Source organism: Tetrao urogallus (genome assembly GCF_951394365.1).
Source record: "Tetrao urogallus genome assembly, chromosome: 8".
NCBI lineage: Eukaryota > Metazoa > Chordata > Aves > Galliformes > Phasianidae > Tetrao > Tetrao urogallus.
Window position 1 is genome coordinate 35,880,198 of NC_136821.1, and position 18,803 is coordinate 35,899,000.

General features: G+C 46.3%; 1 protein-coding gene across 1 annotated transcript in view; it reads right to left on the minus strand.

The window, feature by feature from the left end:
* HDAC4 (histone deacetylase 4) overlaps positions 1-18,803 on the minus strand; it is a gene marked incomplete at both ends in the record, with an annotated part of 164,142 nt that overhangs the window by 103,221 nt on the left and 42,118 nt on the right. Inside the window, one exon of the mRNA XM_079538744.1 lies at positions 4,491-4,735. Coding sequence (XP_079394870.1) covers positions 4,491-4,735 — 245 coding nt within the window. The remainder of the gene's footprint in view (positions 1-4,490; positions 4,736-18,803) is intronic.

Genomic DNA, 18,803 nt, shown 5'->3' on the forward strand with positions numbered 1-18,803 from the left:
ACCCACGATGTCTCTGAGCACCATATAGATGCACTTCTCTGCCTTATATACACACAAACAGCACTGTGCTCTAATACACATTCTGACAGTTTGTTACCTGATGCCAGAAAAAAAAAAAAAAAAGAGTTGCATGGCAGAATTAACACCACTGCATTCCTCCAGGTTAAGACTTGAGTTTCACAAGGAACCGTGAGCCTTAGCTGCTTGCCTGCAGCCGCGCCATCGCCATCAGCACACTGCTGCAGCCTGCTGCCACGTGCTAACACTGATGTACGTCAGCATCCTGAAAAATTTTCCGGCTCTGGCTATAAAACAGCCAGAGCTCCTCCGAGCCCTGCTCCAACCTCGAGCAGCGCAAAGGCAGGGATGAGCTGCATCACCCACCAGGCATCTCGCTGCTCTGTGGAGCTCACGCTGCCCCAGATGCCTCCAGCACCGCCAAAGCACACGTCCTGCCCCTCTTCGATCGTTTAGCTCCAGCCCTTGACCAGAAGGCAAATGGAAAAGCTTTTGGTAACTTCCAGCTGATCTTGGCTGGGAATCAGTGACTCAGAAAGGAAAATATTCCCTGCCGGTGGCTTCACAATCAAAGGTCAGGCCGAGCTCACGCTGGAACCTGCAGAGAGCCTTTCCACAGTCTCACCGGCAACAGCCTGGGCGCTGGGCTCCTTGTTCCATCCTTGTTTTTATTTCAGAAGGCAGATTGGAAGGCTACAAGCCCTGCTGCGCATCTGGTGAGGCACGCCTCCGTGGAAAATCTGCTTCACCAAAGGTGAGCGGCTGTGCTGGAGCCGAGCTCCTGTCCATCCCTCCAGCCAGCCCGCTGCAGCCCCGGCTCCCATCCTGCTCCGCTTTCAGATGTCAAGTTGCAGCAATTTACAAAGCTGCACTGTAGTTGTGAAAGACAGTTTTCTGTATTTCCATATGGTGTGAAGTCTTCAGAAGGCTCAGCTAATTTTCCCTAAACAAGTCAGACTTTTCTCATTCCTCCCTGTGCGCGACGATCCCGCTCCCTCAACACGTCGAGCTGCAGCTACGTCCCATTACAGCCTTTCGTTCCACAAACATCATTTTGCTCTCAGCCTGCTCCTCCAGATTGCACCATCTTCCAGAATGTGCCCCCTTTTACATGAAGACCATTTTTTCCCAAACGTCAGTTCTACTCAAATGCGAGCAGCTGACGAGTGCCTGTGACAGCAGGGACGGATGGGGGGACAGGGGACGGTGGCCACCCGCCTGCTCCTGCTCTAGATCAGATGATTAAAGCCTGCTGGAATAAAATCAAGTTCTGGAAAATACCAGAACTTCAGATTAAGTTATCTACTGGAATAGAAATGCAGAAAAACATGCCAGCGTTTCTCAAGCCAAATTTAATTGACTTAAAAAGAATTTAAGATGTTTCTTATAGTACTGCTTTGGCTCGGACGGAGAGGGAGAGATACCACCCCACTCCCTTAGCCTTCTCTTGAATCAGAAGTTTCTCTGCTCATACCAACAACATGGTATTCAAAAGAAAGAAAACAATCACAAACCACAATTGCAGCTGTATTAGCTGAGAGTTTAACACATTAAACAAAGAAGTGCTTTAAAATCTCAGCGCTGCTTGCTGCAACTCGAAAACGCTAAACACAAACTCTACCTCCTTTGGGTATAAGAACTGCTAAAGAAATGCATCAAAACCATCCTTATCCTCACCTCTACACCCTGTGTGTGACACTCTTTGGAGCAGACACCCAGCCGGCGTGTTCCCTGTTGAAAAAACTGTTCAGCATCTACAAGTGGAAGAGTGCAAAGGGATTTGATCCAAACGTCTTGCCAAACGGGAGACCCGGTGCCGTATTTGCCCTGCGTATGCAACTGCACCCAGAGGCAGCCCCAGCACACCGAAATACAGTCCCTACATTGTAGGTGTAGGCATGACGTTTCAGAAACAGGCACCAGACAGGGTAAAGCACAGAAAGCCCTGCCTTTGCACTTGTTGGTTAAAATGCTGGATGCTAGGCAGCAATGAGAAAAGCCAAATTAATAAATTCTAAGTAGCATCATCGAGATATGCAAAACACAGGAAGGTGCAGAACTCTCCTCTCATTGCGGAAACAGTCTGCAACAAAGCAATTTCAGAATTCAACAGCATGAATAACAAAGGTCCTGACCATTTCCAAGGAAACCGATGTCAGAGAGAAAGTCAAAGAACTGCCATTTTGTTTGATACGACTGTAAGGTTTGAACTTTTATGTTTGTATTTCAATTTTTTGATCTGTCTCAGTACATTCTGAGGTTGTTCTGACATTGAAAGTTCTAGTTAATCTGCAGGAGCCACTATTTTTTTTTTTTTTGAAAGCATGCAAGCTTGCAAGGTATGCAATTACCTTGCAGGAGCTGCTGAAAGGTTGCTTTCTGCACCAGAAAAACCCCAATATCTGGAGGGAGCTGAAAACATCTCAGAACTAAAAGTGACGTCGCAGTAAGCACACTGCAAGTCCACTCTAGTTGCCAGTGTTAACATGCAATCTTAACAGAAATCAGGCAAGCTCAGGCTCTCCTGCAGCCTTCAGGCAGGCTACACGTCTGCCTGAAGAGGAAATTGGGAATATAAATTTATTAATGAGAGTGATAGACACCTTCACTGCAGTGCTGTAAACTACTCAGGCTACAAAACAATATTTTCAGTTGAAGAAACTCATAACTACATCACTCAGTCTGAATTATTCCTGCATACTGAACCGTTTGCTTTGGAGACAAGAGACTAATGAAATTCTTAATCTCATCAGTGACAACATAAACCAATCATCTAATTCTGAGTGTCAGGGATTTGCTGTTTCCTTCTCACAGTTAATCTAAAGACTCAGCGTTGGAGTGAACAGAAAAGATCAGGAACTGCATCCCCGTCTTGTGTTTCTGTTAAGAACACAATGGATCAGAACCGCTCTGCAACAATGCTTTAGACCCATCATCTTCACGTGCACCACCATTTAGGTCCCAATGACCTTAGGAGTGCTGTGCACCCCAAGTCAGCAGCATCAACAGCAAAGAGGAGGATAAAAGCAGTGGGAAGCTCTCTTGACTCAATGTAGAGTCAGTCCTCCCCTTGCATGCTTAGAGCAGAGCAGCATGTATGCATGATTTTCTAAAAGCACATGAATTTCTCCATAAAAAACCTCTCCATCTTCATTCAGAGCCGCTTCTATACCATATTTCACATTTCAAACCCTTATGCTCAGATTTTTATTTCTTTCCTTTAACATTCTCTCCCCTCCCATGTTGTTTTTCATGAGCCATAAAGCAGCTGAACAGATCTGAGTTCAGAGTTCAAATATGTGGTTGTAAGTTTAATTTCTCCAGACAAACTAACGAATTCCCAGCACTTACAGCCACTGCACCAAGTGCAGTTGTCAGCCTCTGAAACTCAGTAACCAAAAAACTGGTGAATCTAGCATCCAAATGCTGACTGACGAACACAAACACAAGAAGTTTGCTCTCACAAAAAACCTACATTCCTAATTGCTCACTGGTTGGTCTGGGGTTTGTTTTCTTTGTGAGATACTGTGGGATTGATTTATTTTATTATAACATGCCATTTCATTTTAAAAGAAATTCTGGGCAAGATGACACACTTACTACAGGAGATAGCCTCACAGGTCATCATCTTTTATTGTACAGGATTGCTTCATTTCTATTTTAAGTTTTTATCCAACCAGCCCTACAGACTAGAGGAAGACCTTCAGTACTTCATGGTCTAGATATACCATGAGAACTGGCTTCTTAAAACTTGATCTTGATTTTCTTCTAATGCAGACTTTTACCCAAATCAGCTTACATATAGGCATACATGTACACAACAATTACACACGCACCCACACACATCTGTGCATACAAACATATGCATGTACATCAGTGCATATACACACGCACCTCCCCACACCTCTGTCCCAAAGACAGCAGACTGCAGGCAGGACCCACTAAGGACAAAGGCATTTGCTGTTAGTCAATCTACTTTCAAACAGCCTCTATTCTCGCAAAGGCAGGCTAATAACTGTGCTTGAAAAGTCTGTAAATAATACAACATTAACTTTTAATCCTATCTTCCCCGCTCTGACATATACTTTATATTAAAATGAAAGTTATATAAGGTTGAATTGAGGTTGCTTTTTAATATTACATTAACACTATTTACCATGTGCCATGCTAATCCCCCTTTGAAAAGGGAGCCTATTAGCAATTCTGAAAGCTTATGTTACCATAGCAATAGTCTATCACTGTGAAATATTTATATAATGTCTAACATTTTCACTATGCAACAGCCATCTTCTGAACTGCACTTCCTACTTACCCAGTGTGTAAAAAGATTTCCTTTTTGTCCTGCATGACGGAGCCAGGTAAAGCGCCCGGCCTGAGAGCTGAACTGGGAAAGCCTTGTGGCGTGCCGAGCCCAGAATGTCATCTCCATCCCCAACCAGCAGCCCCCCGCAGCAGGGCCGCCTGCCGCTTACCTTGATGTGCTCGTGCAGCTGGGCCTCGTGCTGCCTGGAGAGCTGCTCGTGCTGCCGCTGGAACTCGGCAATGAGGATCTGCCTCTGGATCTGCTGCTTCTGCTTCAGCGCCAGGAGCTCCTGCTGCAGCTGCTGCTCACGGAGCGTCGGCTCTGTCACGGGCATGGGGAACTGGTGGTCCAGGCGCAGATCCATCGGGACTGAGGTTGGGGCAACTTGCAAGGGCAGTGCTGTGCTCACGTCAACTGCAGATGGAGAACACACGGGAGAGATGAGCGGTAAAAAAGCACTATGGGAGACGGAGCTCAAGCAGTTTTTCTCCAGCCACCGTCTCCTATGAATACGTGCATTTTCTCAGAGCAAAAACTTCAGTGAACTGCACGTGACCCTACTTGTTATCACTCCAAGCCTGTGTATTCAAGCACACGTCCCTGTTGCACTCTTCTAGCATCACTTGAGATTAGATGGATAAATATTACTCTGGGACTTCACAGTAAAGATCCATCTTGTCTTACAGCTGATCAATTCATACACTCTTACGGTCAGGAACATGAAGCTCTCAATAAAAATTACCCAGAAAAATCACTACACACTGTATCCTTCATAATATTTTTCTGAAAGGAGCTTGAACAAAAGCAAATGGGTAATGAAGGGCTCCTGTGACAGTCTAGAGTTCGCTGCTGCAACAACCAGACAGGTGTAAATGTTTGGGCACGGGGAAGTGCCCCAACGTGCCTCTAACTCAGACTCTGAGGGAGACAATGCTGAAACACAACCAAGAGAAGGGCAAAGGACAGCAAATTTCCCTACAAATTAAGCTCTTATTTCATTTTAAGCATGACCAGGTAGTACTCCAGCCACCTTCCCAGGGATGTGAGACAAGCACACAGAGCGAGCAGCCCACATCCTTCCATCCACTGCACTCTCTGGGGCACCTGGACCCAGCTACACAGCGCCCAACACAAACAAGGATGCTTGCTTTTGCTGTCAGCACCTTTGCCATGCAACACCACAGCACGCAGCCAGATTTGGGCTGGGAGGAGCACGAGGTGCCCGCAATGAGACCCGCAGGCACCTACCTGCACTTTGCCCAGGGAAAGGAGCTCAGCTCATGCAGGGAGGAGGAGGCTGCTCTTGGGTGGAAACATTTTCTGTAAAAGGTCACGTTGCTGGAAGTGCTGCCGTTATTCAGCCCATGAGTTCTTTCCCTGTGTTTTCCTCCTGCATCCCTCTCTCCAGGGCTCTCACCTGCAGGGCAGGCTGGCAGCACAGAGTGTGGGGCAGTGCCTGGTGTGGATCTCAAAAACCCAACCGAATCCTCTGCATCTAAGCATTATGGCTCTCACACTCTGAGTATTACTAACGTGAGGACCGAATGTTGTGACAGATGCTGAGTGGCTGCTCTTGGAACAGCAGCAACTTCGTTTGGCAGCAAATATTGGGGACTTCATGCTTCAGCCCCATTTTCTGCAAGCGTAGCAGCTTCACAGCAAGGTTCAGACTCATCTCTAAAAGAAGATGGAACCGAATTAAACAACTCATCAGCAGGGCTTTACTCTACTTCAGCCCACCAAATCATAGGATCACAGAATGGCCTGGGCTGCACAGGAGCACAGTGCTCATCCAGTTCCAACCCCCTGCTGTGTGCAGGTCACCAACCAGCAGCCCAGGCTGCCCAGAGCCACATCCAGCCTGGCCTTGAATGCCTGCAGGGATGAGGCATCCACAGCCTCCTTGGGCAACCTGTTCCACTGCCTCACCACCCTCTGGGTGAAAAACTTCCTCCTAATATCCAACCTGAACTTCCCCTATCTCAGTTTAAAACCGTTCCCCCTTGTCCTGTCACCACCCACCCTCACAAACAGCCATTCCCCCTCCTGTTTATTCGCTCCTTTCAAATACTGGAAGGCCACAATGAGGTCTCCCTGCAGCCTTCTCTTCTCCAAGCTAAACAAGCCCAGTTCCCTCAACCCTTCTCCACAGGAGAGCCGCTCCAGCCCTCTGACCATCCCAGTGCTCTCCTCTGGACCCGCTCCAAGTCCTACCTGTGCTGGTGGCCCCAGGCCTGGAGATGGGGCCTCACAAGAGCTGAGTAGAGGGGGACGATCACCTTCCTATCCCTGCTGGTCACCCCTTTTTTAATGCAGCCCAATCAAACCCCAAGTGATCAGAAAGCAAACCCTGATGTAACAAACACATGAACCCACAGCTTCTCCCAGCCTGCCTTCTTCCCTGTCCAAAGGCACACACTGTCTTTTTCCAGAGCTCCTGGACACACCAGAGTACGGTCTGGTGTAACTCCATAGTCCCAGCGCTGGAGGAGAGCTCCAAGAATTTAATGCGGGAGGATCAAACCCACCGACCAGGACAGCAAACCAGGCACTCACTACCTAAGAGCACGGGAGCTGGGAGCTCAAACTGTGCCAGTGACAAATTGCCCCGCTCTGCTCCACAACAAGGGCCCGGACCCGCAGAGAAAGGCAGCCGATCTCCCGGGAAGACCCAACAAACGCTCCGCTTCTCGGAGCTGGGGACAGCAGCACGCAAGCCTCCCCAGCGCCTGGCACTGCGCACAGCTGGGGCGCCGTGGCCACAGCTCCCATTCATCGCCCCGCAGAGCTGCGTCATCCCGGCCTCTTGCTATTTCGGTCTCAAGAAACTCTTGGAAACACCATGAGTTCCCAACAGAAGCTGCGAGCGCTTCTGACCTGCGGGGCCCTCCCGAAAACAATAAAACCTTCTCTAGTTAATGAACGCATCATCAAAACAAAAAAAGCCTGTATTCTTTTGAATTTTTTATGGTAGACTAGAAAATTGCTTTTATAGGTTCTGCCTTGAGAACATATTAATACAATCAGATTCATGACGTTAGCAAAAGCACAAAGACTATATTCAGAGTTTTAATGAGAAATGCCAAACCCATGAATTACAAGACAAGATCTCAATTATGAATAATAAACTATCTCATGTTACCCTGCCTCTTCCTTCACTGTAAGAACACAACGCAAAAAACAGGAGGAATTATCAGTGTTATTATTATTTAACCTAGGCGTGCAAAGATTTTTTCCACAGTCCAGTTACCATTATTTTTACACCAAGTTGGAAACACTCTGATGCTTTTCCCTCCCCGCATAAATAAAACATGGCTATACATCAAAGGCCGCCTGTGTGCCGCACGTTAATTAAGACCTAAAGCATTCCAGCCCTCATCGATTGCAGGCACAGAGCGGCCTCGTGGCTGGGACTGTAAATTTGGCATCTCCCAGCTCTGCCCACACCATCTATCAGATCAACAGAGGACGGAATCTATCAGTTAAATGTATTTGCTGTAACAGACCGATCAGCTCAGTTTGCAAAGCAAGGGTCCATTTCCTACAGAAAATGTCTGGCATTAAAATCATTTCACATCAAGGCTGCATATAAATACATTATCAGAGAGTCATACGTTGGGCTTGTCTGCAACAGAAAAATCACCTCTCTGCAAGCATCGGGCAGTTTGGAAGGGATTAGAAGAGGGAGATGCTATTTAGATATGTGCATGCATTATTTAAATAAGAACTGCAGTAATAACTGTATTTTCTCCCTCTTCTCCGAAACGGCATTTTCTTGGAAGTCCTTAAAGGACTGACAAAACAGAAGGATTCAGTCCTGAAAGCACGCTGAGATGTACGATAAAAGAAAATTTCAGTATGAGAAGGACACGGGATATCTGAAACATTTAAATTCAAACCTTGTTTCAGTGTAACCTTTACTGAAGCTGAACTTTAAGAACATTTTCAAAACTACTTTAGAAACCAAAAGCTGTCGCCAGAAGGACTCTTTTCATTTCAATTTAAGCAGCACAGAAAGCTGCCTCCCCTCTATTTCAAACCAGCATCAGCTTCAAATAGAAAGTTCACGGAACGTGCTCCCCGAGACCCCCCTCCCTCCAGCTCAGAAGTCCCCAGATCCACTGCTGGAGCTGCAAGAGGACAGAAAGTGACAAAGAGGAAGGGAATCACAGACGTACCACCACATGCCCGTGACAGCATGAGCTTAGCAACCGAGGCACACCAAACCCTGCTGGGCAAGCAATTGGGCTCCCATAGAAACCCACAGCTCCGTGGGGCTGTGACTGGACATCCCTGGCAAGCACTTTCCAGACACCACTGACTCAGCTTCTCCCCCGTGCTTTATTTCCAACTAATGAGTTTGCTTTCTAATTACTGGTGTGCCAGTGTTGCCCTCTGGCCGGATTTTGCCAATAGCAGAGCAGCAGCCACTCAGCAACAGCCAACAAAAACCTGCAAAAGCGAGAGTCTGTGCTGTGCAGCCTGATGGCCGGGGACGTGCGTGCACAGACCTCAACCCAAGCTTGATTTTCGGCTGCTTGCATGCAGGTTCCAAAACCACGTCGTTCAATTTGCAGGGGAAGAAGGCACGCCACCAGGCTCAGGGCAGCGGCCCCAGGCAGGCGGCTGTGACCGTCACCCTGCGATGGGGACACAGCTCTGCTTGCACAGCTCGGCTTCCCAAAATGTCACAACTTGCCGAAACACGGAGAGACAGTGAGATCAGGGCTATTAATAGCAACAAGCTGCTGCAGTATCTGCCTGCAGTGCCAGGATGAAAGCAGCATGCATGGTGCTGTGTGCACCGTAAGGAAACGGCTGAGAGCACTGCGCAGCGCTGTTAGAACGCCTGGAAGACAGAGCTGCTCTGAGCCGACAGCACGCCGATTACTACAGAATGCCTCAAGGATAAGCAGTATTTCTCCAGAAGAGAACAGTGAAAAAAAAGGCCACGCATCACCAAATGTGTTTGGGCCACTCTCTAGGCTCAATCTCAGCCTGATCCCTGAGCTCGGCCATGGCACACTGCAAGCATCCGAGGGAGCTGCAGGCCGCCATGATTCCTCCTCCCCTCAGCCTCCTCTGCTCCACACTGAACAAACCAAGGGACCTCAGCCGCTCCTCACGCACCCTGCCCTCAGACCCTTCCCCATCTTTGCAGCCCTCCTTTGGACCTTCTCATACTGTGGCAGCCAACCTGCCCCGAGTGCTCGAGGTCACACCAGGCAGGGCAGAGCAACACGATTCCTTTCCTCACCTGGCTGGCAGGGCCGGGCCTGTTCAGAAACAAGAGTTTTAAAGGAAGAAGGTTTTAACCTCTACATAAAACTAAAACAACGTTCCCCTAGTCCAATCAGGAGATGGAGCCATCCGCCAGAAGCAATCAGCTCAGCACACACCGTTATTTTTGCAGAACTGTGTGGGTGAATGCGAAAGCAGCCTGGATCCTTCCTCAGCACACAAGCCATGAGCAAACAGCAGTGAGATTTCCTGCGAGCACCACACATGCTGCAGTTCAGCAAGGGCTGGAGTCATTCCCCACTATGAGAACATGTCATGCTGCATGAATGGGAACCGAAATTAATCATCCCATCAGCCACTGAAACACATCGTGAGGCACCACACCGTAGGCAACAGATGGAGTTTTAAATGTCACTCATTCATTCATGGCAAAGAAAGTTTCTTCTCATTACTACCAAGACCTGAAGTCATGATCAGGATACAGGGATTCTGGATTTCTAGAATCAACTTGTTTTTATCCTAATACCTTTTCTTGCAGATTGTTCGTTAACATGTATTAGCAACCTGTGAAAGATAAGCATGCATGTTTTATTCATGAATGTAAGGAAAGTAACACTGTAAGACCCGACCACATATCCCACTCTCTCCATCTTAGGCTTTAAACATTAGAAAGTATCTCTTTAGTAAAAGAAGAAAAAGAAGTCACTAAACTACGTCAACAACAGACACGGATATAACGCACACTCTGCAGTGTTTTGTAACCTCAGAACAGCACATCACAGTTGGGAAAAATGCACTCTCCCAGCTACACACCAGGATCCTACAGGCAGGATGCATTTCTAAGGGTCCCATCTGAAGGACCACGAAAAACTTGGGGACTTGAAGCACCCAGATCAGCTGAGTACCTTCTGAGCTATGTCCTTCTGCAGCAGGAAAGCCAAGCACTTCGCAAATGAAACAGCACTGCAGAACGCACACAACAGGAAATAAATCCTTAACGAGACTCTGAGGATTTCACATTATAGCACCTGCAGGAAGGCCAAGCATCAACCCTTGATCAAGAGATGAGCATGGGCAGGACAGAATGCTCCAGAGGGAGACATTTCCTGCACTGCTGCCTCCTTTTCTCACTGTTCCAATCAACACCTTTAACAAATGAAGATGATGTCAGTTCTTTTACTGAAATTTTTTAAAAATGGGATCGAAAGAGTAAGCCTGGAAGGTATCTCACTTTAAACGTCATACAACCGGGGCGAGTCCTTCCTCACACAGTTCCCTCGTGCCACCTGAGTCTCCATGGGGAAAGTGCCTAAATAAATAAATAATAATTTAGAAGACATTAAAAAGAAAAAAAATAAATAAAATCATACCGCCCTTCTTCAAGGACATACCTCGGAACATAATTTTGCCTGCATCCTCATTTCAAGCATTATTCCACAAATGAACCTCTTTGACCCATCTGTCTGGCTGTTGGATTCAGAGACTCACTTTACCAGATACCCGACAGAAAAGGGAGGTAACAAACCCACAAGATTTTTCCAATGCTTTTTCTAATCTTACCCTGACCTTTCTTGAAGAGAAAACAGTACTTTAGAAAGGAGGGCAGGGGAGATGGGAGAGGAAAAGGAATCAAGTCTCATCTTGAGATAATACATCAAAAACACCACCCAACCAGGTACGCACAGCAGGGCTTGAGGAACCTGGGCAACCTGATCTAGTGGGTGGCAACCCTGCTCACAGCAGCGGGGTCGGAACTGAATGATCTTGAAGGTCCTTTCCAATCCAAGCCATTCTATGGCACGCAGCAGAACTGAGGCTACACAGATGTCTGGACAACCTGATGAGCCAGCAAAGCAGCGACCCTACATCATTAAGAACAGAGCAGGTGAAGCAGCTACAGGGCATCTCAGGAGTGCCAGGAGTCAGAGAGGACTTCTAGGAGGACGGCACATGCTGCATCTCCTCCTCGCTCTGATGTTTCAAGGTTCTCCCACTGTAACCCCTGCTTTGCAGACAGAGGAAGGGGATGCTGGAGCAAGATCACAGAATCATAGCATCTTCTCAGTCGGAAGGGATCCTTACAGGCCATCTGATCCAGCTCCCCTGCAGTGAGCAGGGACACCTACAGCTCCACAGGTGCTCAGAGCCCCCTCCAGCCTGACCCCGGGCGTCTCCATGGACAGGGCATCCACCAGCTCTTGGGGCAACCTGTGCCAGTGCCTCACCACCTGCACTGTAAAAACCTTCTTCCTTATATCCCATCTAAACCTCCAGTGCTGTAGTATGAGACCATTTCCCCTTGTCCTCTCATCACAGGCCCTGCAAAAGTCTGTCCCCTTTAGACACTGAAATGCTGCTATCAGGTCTCCAGTAGATGCAATGAGAACTGAAATGGCTTGCCTGCAACTTGGGATGGTGCCAGCTGGTGAACAGCCAGGCCATTTGAACGAGTTGTGCGATAAAAGCAGCTCTTGCTCGGAGGAAATGCTGTCAGCTTCCCAAAGAGATGGAGAGAAGCTGGGAGATCAAAGACACCTATCTGTTGCTGGAGAAATGCTGGTCCTCTGCCAAAACCTCACGGAGCACACACAGCCAGCCCGCCTTCCTGTGCCTGCTGCATCCACCAATTCACCAGGCAAGAGACTCACCATTGCCAAAAGGGGAAAAGCAGCAGCACCAACAGTGCAGAGCACAGGGCTGGTTGCCACCAAGGGAACTGCACAGCCTCTGAGATCAGCATGGTTGCTCTGTGAGAGCCAAGGCTTTAGCTAACAGCTCAAGATCTAATGTACTGATTTATCCAGAACGTAAGCAAGAGTATGCAACTCCCCATGATCAAAAGAAAATGTAAAATGGAATTCTAAGGAATTTCCCTCCCCATTACATGCGTGTGCTGTAGTGTGCCAAAAAGATATATTCTGACTGTTTCAGGCCTGGTTATTATTAATAGGCTAGGTAGCTAATTTATATCACCACTCAAGTGATAGAGACTCCCAGCTTTACAGCAGGCACTGAAACATGCAATGCAATCTCTTCAGTCATGGAAAAGCAGCAAAAATAGCAGCTAAATCACAAGCTGTAAGAGGAAAGAGTTCAGCAGCTCTCACAGAATTTCATGGATTGCTGAAAGGCTGCAGTGTTTTCAACAGTTTATTAGAAACCAAGATCCCGATCCCACACAACCAGCATATGTTCAAGCAGGCAAATAGCCACAGCTTTCTGTATTGCCCTCTGGGGGCTTTTGTTCTCAAGCAATTCTAACACACAGGTGCATAAGCTGTGTAAGGACCCAGGATGGTACTTCTAATCCACTCAGAACGAATAAAATTAAAGAGATATATATATGCTATTTTAAGAGAAGGTAAAAACCAAACAGCTTTCTAGAAGAATTCAGACAAACACAGAACAGTCAGATTCCAGGACATAATGGAGAAATTACGCCGAAGCCCTTCCTCGTTTCCCCAGAATGAGCAAATGTTGTCTTTCAGCTCTTCAACACAAACACTTAATAAAACTCTCACTTCAGATTTCTGTAAAAAGAAATTTTTCTTTTTAAAAAGAAAAGAAAAGCACCAGATAAAAGTGAGCGTATTTAAACACAGCAGGCTGATAAAGGACAGAGTAATTACAAAACCCTTTTGTTAAGGAAACCCATCTGAACCAGCATGGACTAAGAGAAACAATCAGCCTTTCAGTTAACTGGATCCAAAGCCCTAAGAGCGGATGGCAGATTTCTCTTGCACCCCCCATCCTGGTAGCACTCCATGCATGACGAGTTTCCCAGCGTCACAGCAACGATTCTCACTCAAAGCAAGCTTTTTCTTGGCATTTATGTACAGCCTTCAAGCCACTGACATCAGCATGGCCTTTTAAAGATGGAACAACAATTCAGCAGTCATCCTGCTGAAAACATCCCCAGCCTGGGAAGACAAGAACATTATTTTCTTTAATGTATTACATAGGCACTTCTTCCCATGTCGAGAGCCAGAGTGACACAGGGATGAATTTTAACACGAGAGCTTCAACAAAACACAACCACAACAATGCAACAGTTCAGATTCAGATTCAGTTATAATTCCACCAAATTTTGAATTCTGTTCCTTCCAGTTTCTAGAATTAAAGTTGTATCTTATTAAAACGTAGAAGCTGGGTGGTTGCCAGCAGCATCTGATGACAGAAAAATGACTGCTGTCACTGCCCATCCACCCCGTGCATGCAAGTCTTTAAGCAACCTGTTGCAATTAAAGAGTCCGAGCCATTGAGAACAATATTTGAATTTAGCAAAGCACTGCATATATGAATAGTAGGTCAAGCACTCACAATGCCCATTTCCTAGTTTTCCCAACATCAGTGGAAGGTGGAACACAAAATGTGTCCTGCCTACCCCTCACCATTTCTCCTGCCATTCAGCTACAGTTTACCTGCTGACTAATGTGTAAAAGCAAGAAAAAAGTACACACTTATTGTAGGGCTCACAAAAATAGCTTGCCCTAAAAAAAAAAAAAAAAAAGCTCTGTCCCCTTCCTATATTTTCCTTCTGTTGGATGACTGCTTAACTACAACTGAATGCTGGAGCAATGACCAGCACTCCCACCAGGCTCTGCAGTGGAGGGCAGTACTCTACTGTGATGCGTACCATCAGCGAAACAAAACACACTTATTAAAGGGTGGATGGAAGAGGACAGACATCTAAATGAGGTCCCTCTTCTCGTATTCCTTCATTGTGTTTTCACCATCTTCTCCATGGCACCCATCAGTCTCCAAAACCTTGGTGGCATGCATGGAAGAGTAGGAAGCTGGGCAGCAGCTGGGCGCAGAAGCGAAAGCTTCAACTTTGCTTTGACACCACTATAAGAAACTTTTCCGACATTCTAACTCAGGAAATAGTAAGAGTTTCTTCCACAAGAAGAAACAAGATGTCGTGAGAAACAAAGGTGAGAGACTCTATCTGTAAGTCTGGAGATAAATATGTATCCTTACCCAAAATAAAACAACTGGAAATATATACAAAATAAACTGGAACACAGGGCAGGAGCCAGTAACAACCCTGGGGAGCTTCTCAGCAGGAGAGGGAGGCCGGCACAGGGAGGAGGAGGATGCTTCCCATCACATCTCCTTGCTCTGAAGGTTTAGAACAGGATCACCATCCCTGCTCTCTCCAGGGGGAAACAAGAGCAGCAGAAAAGCAAAGGCTGGGTACGAGCTTATCAGAGTCTGTCTGCAGACCCAGAATCTATTTTTACAGCACATTTCAATACCTGAAACGTGTGACAAAAATGGAACGTTCAGTTCTTCTAAACGCTTCAACATTTCTATACAAAAATTTGTTTCAAAGGTGGCTGCCAGAGCTAACCAGGCAGATGATCACTCCCAAACCGCAGCTTCTTCTGATAAAATTCCTGCTTGATACCGATACACAATTCATCTCTGTTGATTATGTTCTCTACAAATACTAGCTTATTTTTAGGTCACTTTAGGTAAGCATCATTTGCAGCCTCATTCCTCTCGTCTGAAACTCTGTTTTTTAGGAAATGTCCAAAAGCCATTTGCATTAAATCTTTTTTAATGCTTTTTATTTTTCTTCTGAGCAATACAAATCTGAAAAAACAAAGAAGGACAAAGCTGCTGAAGAGGCACAAATGGCAGTCCAGCAAGTGGCATCAGATCATGCTTAGCTCTGGGGCAACTCACCACTGAACACACTGCATGTATGAAAATGAGCTGCTTAGCTCTCTTTAGAGCATCAACCTCAGAAAAGCAATTCTTGCTCACAAATCCTAAAAATAGACATAGCGTAAAGAGAATTTTAATTATAAATACTGCTGATAAAAATTCACAGTTCCAGTAACTAGTTTTTAAAATGCGTGTTGAACTCGAGCAGCCACAGAGAAGACGACCACAACGGCCAGAAGGCAGTGGAGAATACACCACTGTGATGGATGTGAGGTGGGTAAATCCATGGAAACTGCAAAGCTATCAGGTTATAACGTGCAAGCAAGAGGGCTCTTGAGCTGCAGCGGAGGGCCTTTCAGCTGGAAGAAGCAAGTTTAGCTGAGGTCAAAGTAATTATCAAGATGGAGACGCATAGTAACTACTGAGAGGAGTGGTAGATCTGCCCCCTTCACTTCACAGCTCTGTCTTACCAGATGGAAATCCTTTGCAAAACATAAGGAACTGACCTAAATGTTTCTGGATGGCATTTAGTTTTAAATATAGTGCAAAGCCAGGCAAGATAGTCCAATGCTTTCTATGTGATGGACTCCTAGAGTAAATTCAGAGCTGCAAGATGAATCCCAGACCACGCATCTCCTGCCATGCCAGAAGCCGTTGCCTGAAGGCCACACGAAGCTCTTACACCCTGCAGCATGCCAAGGCTGCAAAAGCCCCTTTGCTTTGCTCTGCTCTGCTCTCCCAGCTCCCAAAGGAGCTGGAATGGAGCTTCAGAAACAACCGTTACCAGAGAGGGAAGAAAAGAGTTACGCAGAAAGTTTATTAACTATCCTCTGATCATCCTCTGTACCACCACAGTGGGGAAAAAACAAGCATGCAATTCCATAATTTAACCAAACATAAGCTCTCGCTGCACAGGAGTGCTCCAGTCTCTTCCTAGAGGCTGCTCCTTCCCCCAGCACACAGTGCTGCCCTGAACTCTGAGCCTTAAGATTACAGATTAGTTCTCAGCATTTCCAAAACACCATTGTTACGAGTTTGTGTATGAAGAAACTTCTAGAAAGAGGGAGATTTCTGTGTTTGCCTATGGGTCAGATCACCCATCTGAACGACAAAGAAAACAAGTAGAACCTAATGCACAGTAAATTTAATGTAAATGTTTCCATGCTGAAGTAAAGCAGTCTTAAATCACTGAAAGTCTAAATCCTCCCATGATTTAGCGTGCTTTAATTTGCATGTTTCCACTTCACAGCTGATTTGCCTCAAGCTTGCTTCACTCAAGGTAGCAGGCTTTCACTGCGGAGACCTGCTTTGGCAGGTATCGTGCGAGAGCACCGTCCCCACTGCGCTGATCTGAAGCCTTGCAAAAAGCCAAGGAGATCTGCTAAAGCCTTCACTGCTCATGCATAAGGTACCTGGGAATCCAGAAGCGATACCTGAAAACAAGGGAGGGCTGGAGCAGCAGGAGCTGGTAGTTCTCCAGCCTTCAGTGGCAGAGGGGGTCCTGCCACCCGTGCCCTGTTTCAGCAGAACAGTCCATCCCCAGTGGGCACTGTGAAACTGGGTTATTGAATGACCAGAGAAATGGGTGCTGCTCTGCAAGAGGAGGCAAAAACTAAACAGAACGGAATCGGTTTGGCAAGAACCAGGCTGGTAGGTACAGAAAGCTGCTCGAACTAATCTGATCCAATGGATGACGTCCCTGCCACCGCAGCATCTGTCTGACTAGATAGCCTTCAAGGGTCTCTTCCAACCCAAATCACTCTGTGATTCTCTAATTTCTAAGGATGTGTATATGAAGTAACTGTAAAGAAGCACTATTTGCTGATAGTACATTATTTAGCAAGGAAGTTGAGCCCTATTTCCAGGGAGAAAGCATATAAATAGGAAAAACCAGAGCTGTTTCCCACAAGACACTTAGGCCTTCAAACTGATACAGAAGGTCTGCTGTAACAACTTTGTTTACAGATAAAAATGGAACGAGATAAATCTGACTGCAGTTGCAGGCTGGAAATAATATCTGATCAGCAGTGTGGACTTACAGGTAGCAAAACTCATCCTTGGCCTTACCCAAACTTTGACTTCCTTGTACAATCAACATTTTGTCAGAAATGTCATCTCTGAAGCTTTAGGTGACATTACATTTGTCTGTACTGCATATTTCTGGAGAACAAGCCTGCTGTATTTGGTAGGTCACTTTGTTTTACCATCTGCCTCGATTTATGCTTAAGAAACATGTTGTTTCTGAAATCCCTGGTGCTGTACACAATTGCATCATGACAAAATCACTGCAGGCATAACAAGAAGCCATTCGATTTTGTGTCACCTCAATGTAAATACTCACGGCTAATGGAAAAAGTGGTACTACCAAAAGCTTGCACAAGAGAAGCACAAAGGTGCTTCATGGTATTTGTCCTTCTGCCCACTCAGCCCCACACTGAGCCAGAACAATTACTGTTGTCTCTGGAAAAGCCATTGTGGAACAGCCTGAAGGACATGGCCAGTGCTGGGCACTGCTGATGGCACCACTCAATGAAAGAGTCACAGGGAGATGCCTGTCCACCACCACCTGTCATGCAACAACTGGAACTCATCCACTCCTGCATCCACCCCTGGGAAGATTCACAAGTGGGAACACAGGCAGATCAACAGTAGATTGAAATGAAATCACACATTCAACATTTTCTTCCAAGAAAATAACTGCAAGGTTTCGCAGGAAAGCTTTCACAGGAAAGGTAGCAGTGTTTTTCATTAATCGTGCTCTAAACTTCAATAAAGAAAGCTTTTAAAAGCTTAGCACCATGGTGTGCTGAAAGCATTGGCCCTGGGCTGCAGATAAATACAGGTATCAGTGCTGCTCACCCTCAACTCAAAGTGACCACGCTTCTGCAGCCTGACATATGCAACAGTGCAGAACACAGTTAATTCATCAGAGCATGCATGAGAGCAAGAAGCCCGCGCAGTTGTGTGGCACTACACAACAGGAAACTAAACCCATGGCAGGACAGATCCTTCACTGCCAGGTTCCTCCTCTCACTGTGATCTCAGAGGCAGAAAGAAGCTTTCCCAGCCATACTAGCAATGACAAAAATACAGCAACACAACCAGTGGTCCTGTAGATGGAAGAAAAATATTCAGTGAGGTCTTGGAATGTATGCCTGATTTCTCCTTGCTTTGACCATAATCTCACATGTGACGCCAGTAGCAAATCCATCTGGCACATATAAAGCTAAATATCTACTGCTCGTGAAAATGACTGTCTTAAAATTAGCATACATGTTAAGATCTGGCTTACAAATAGCTCAAAGAACAGAAATTTCAGTGCAATTTAAAACCCTCTGCGCCTTTACCAAGCAAGCTTAAATTGGTTTAAACCTAAATGAAAAAGGGAAGCTTCCAAAATTCAGGCACACTCTTAGCATAGCCCCCGGCTGCCTGAATCTGTCATAACAGTGACTTGGTTCATCTCACAGGAGGCAAACAGCTTCCTGACCACAACACTGCGGGACACCCGTTACCTGATGAAGACCAACAGCACAACATTCATGACGTTACAGCTCTCCTTTGCTCA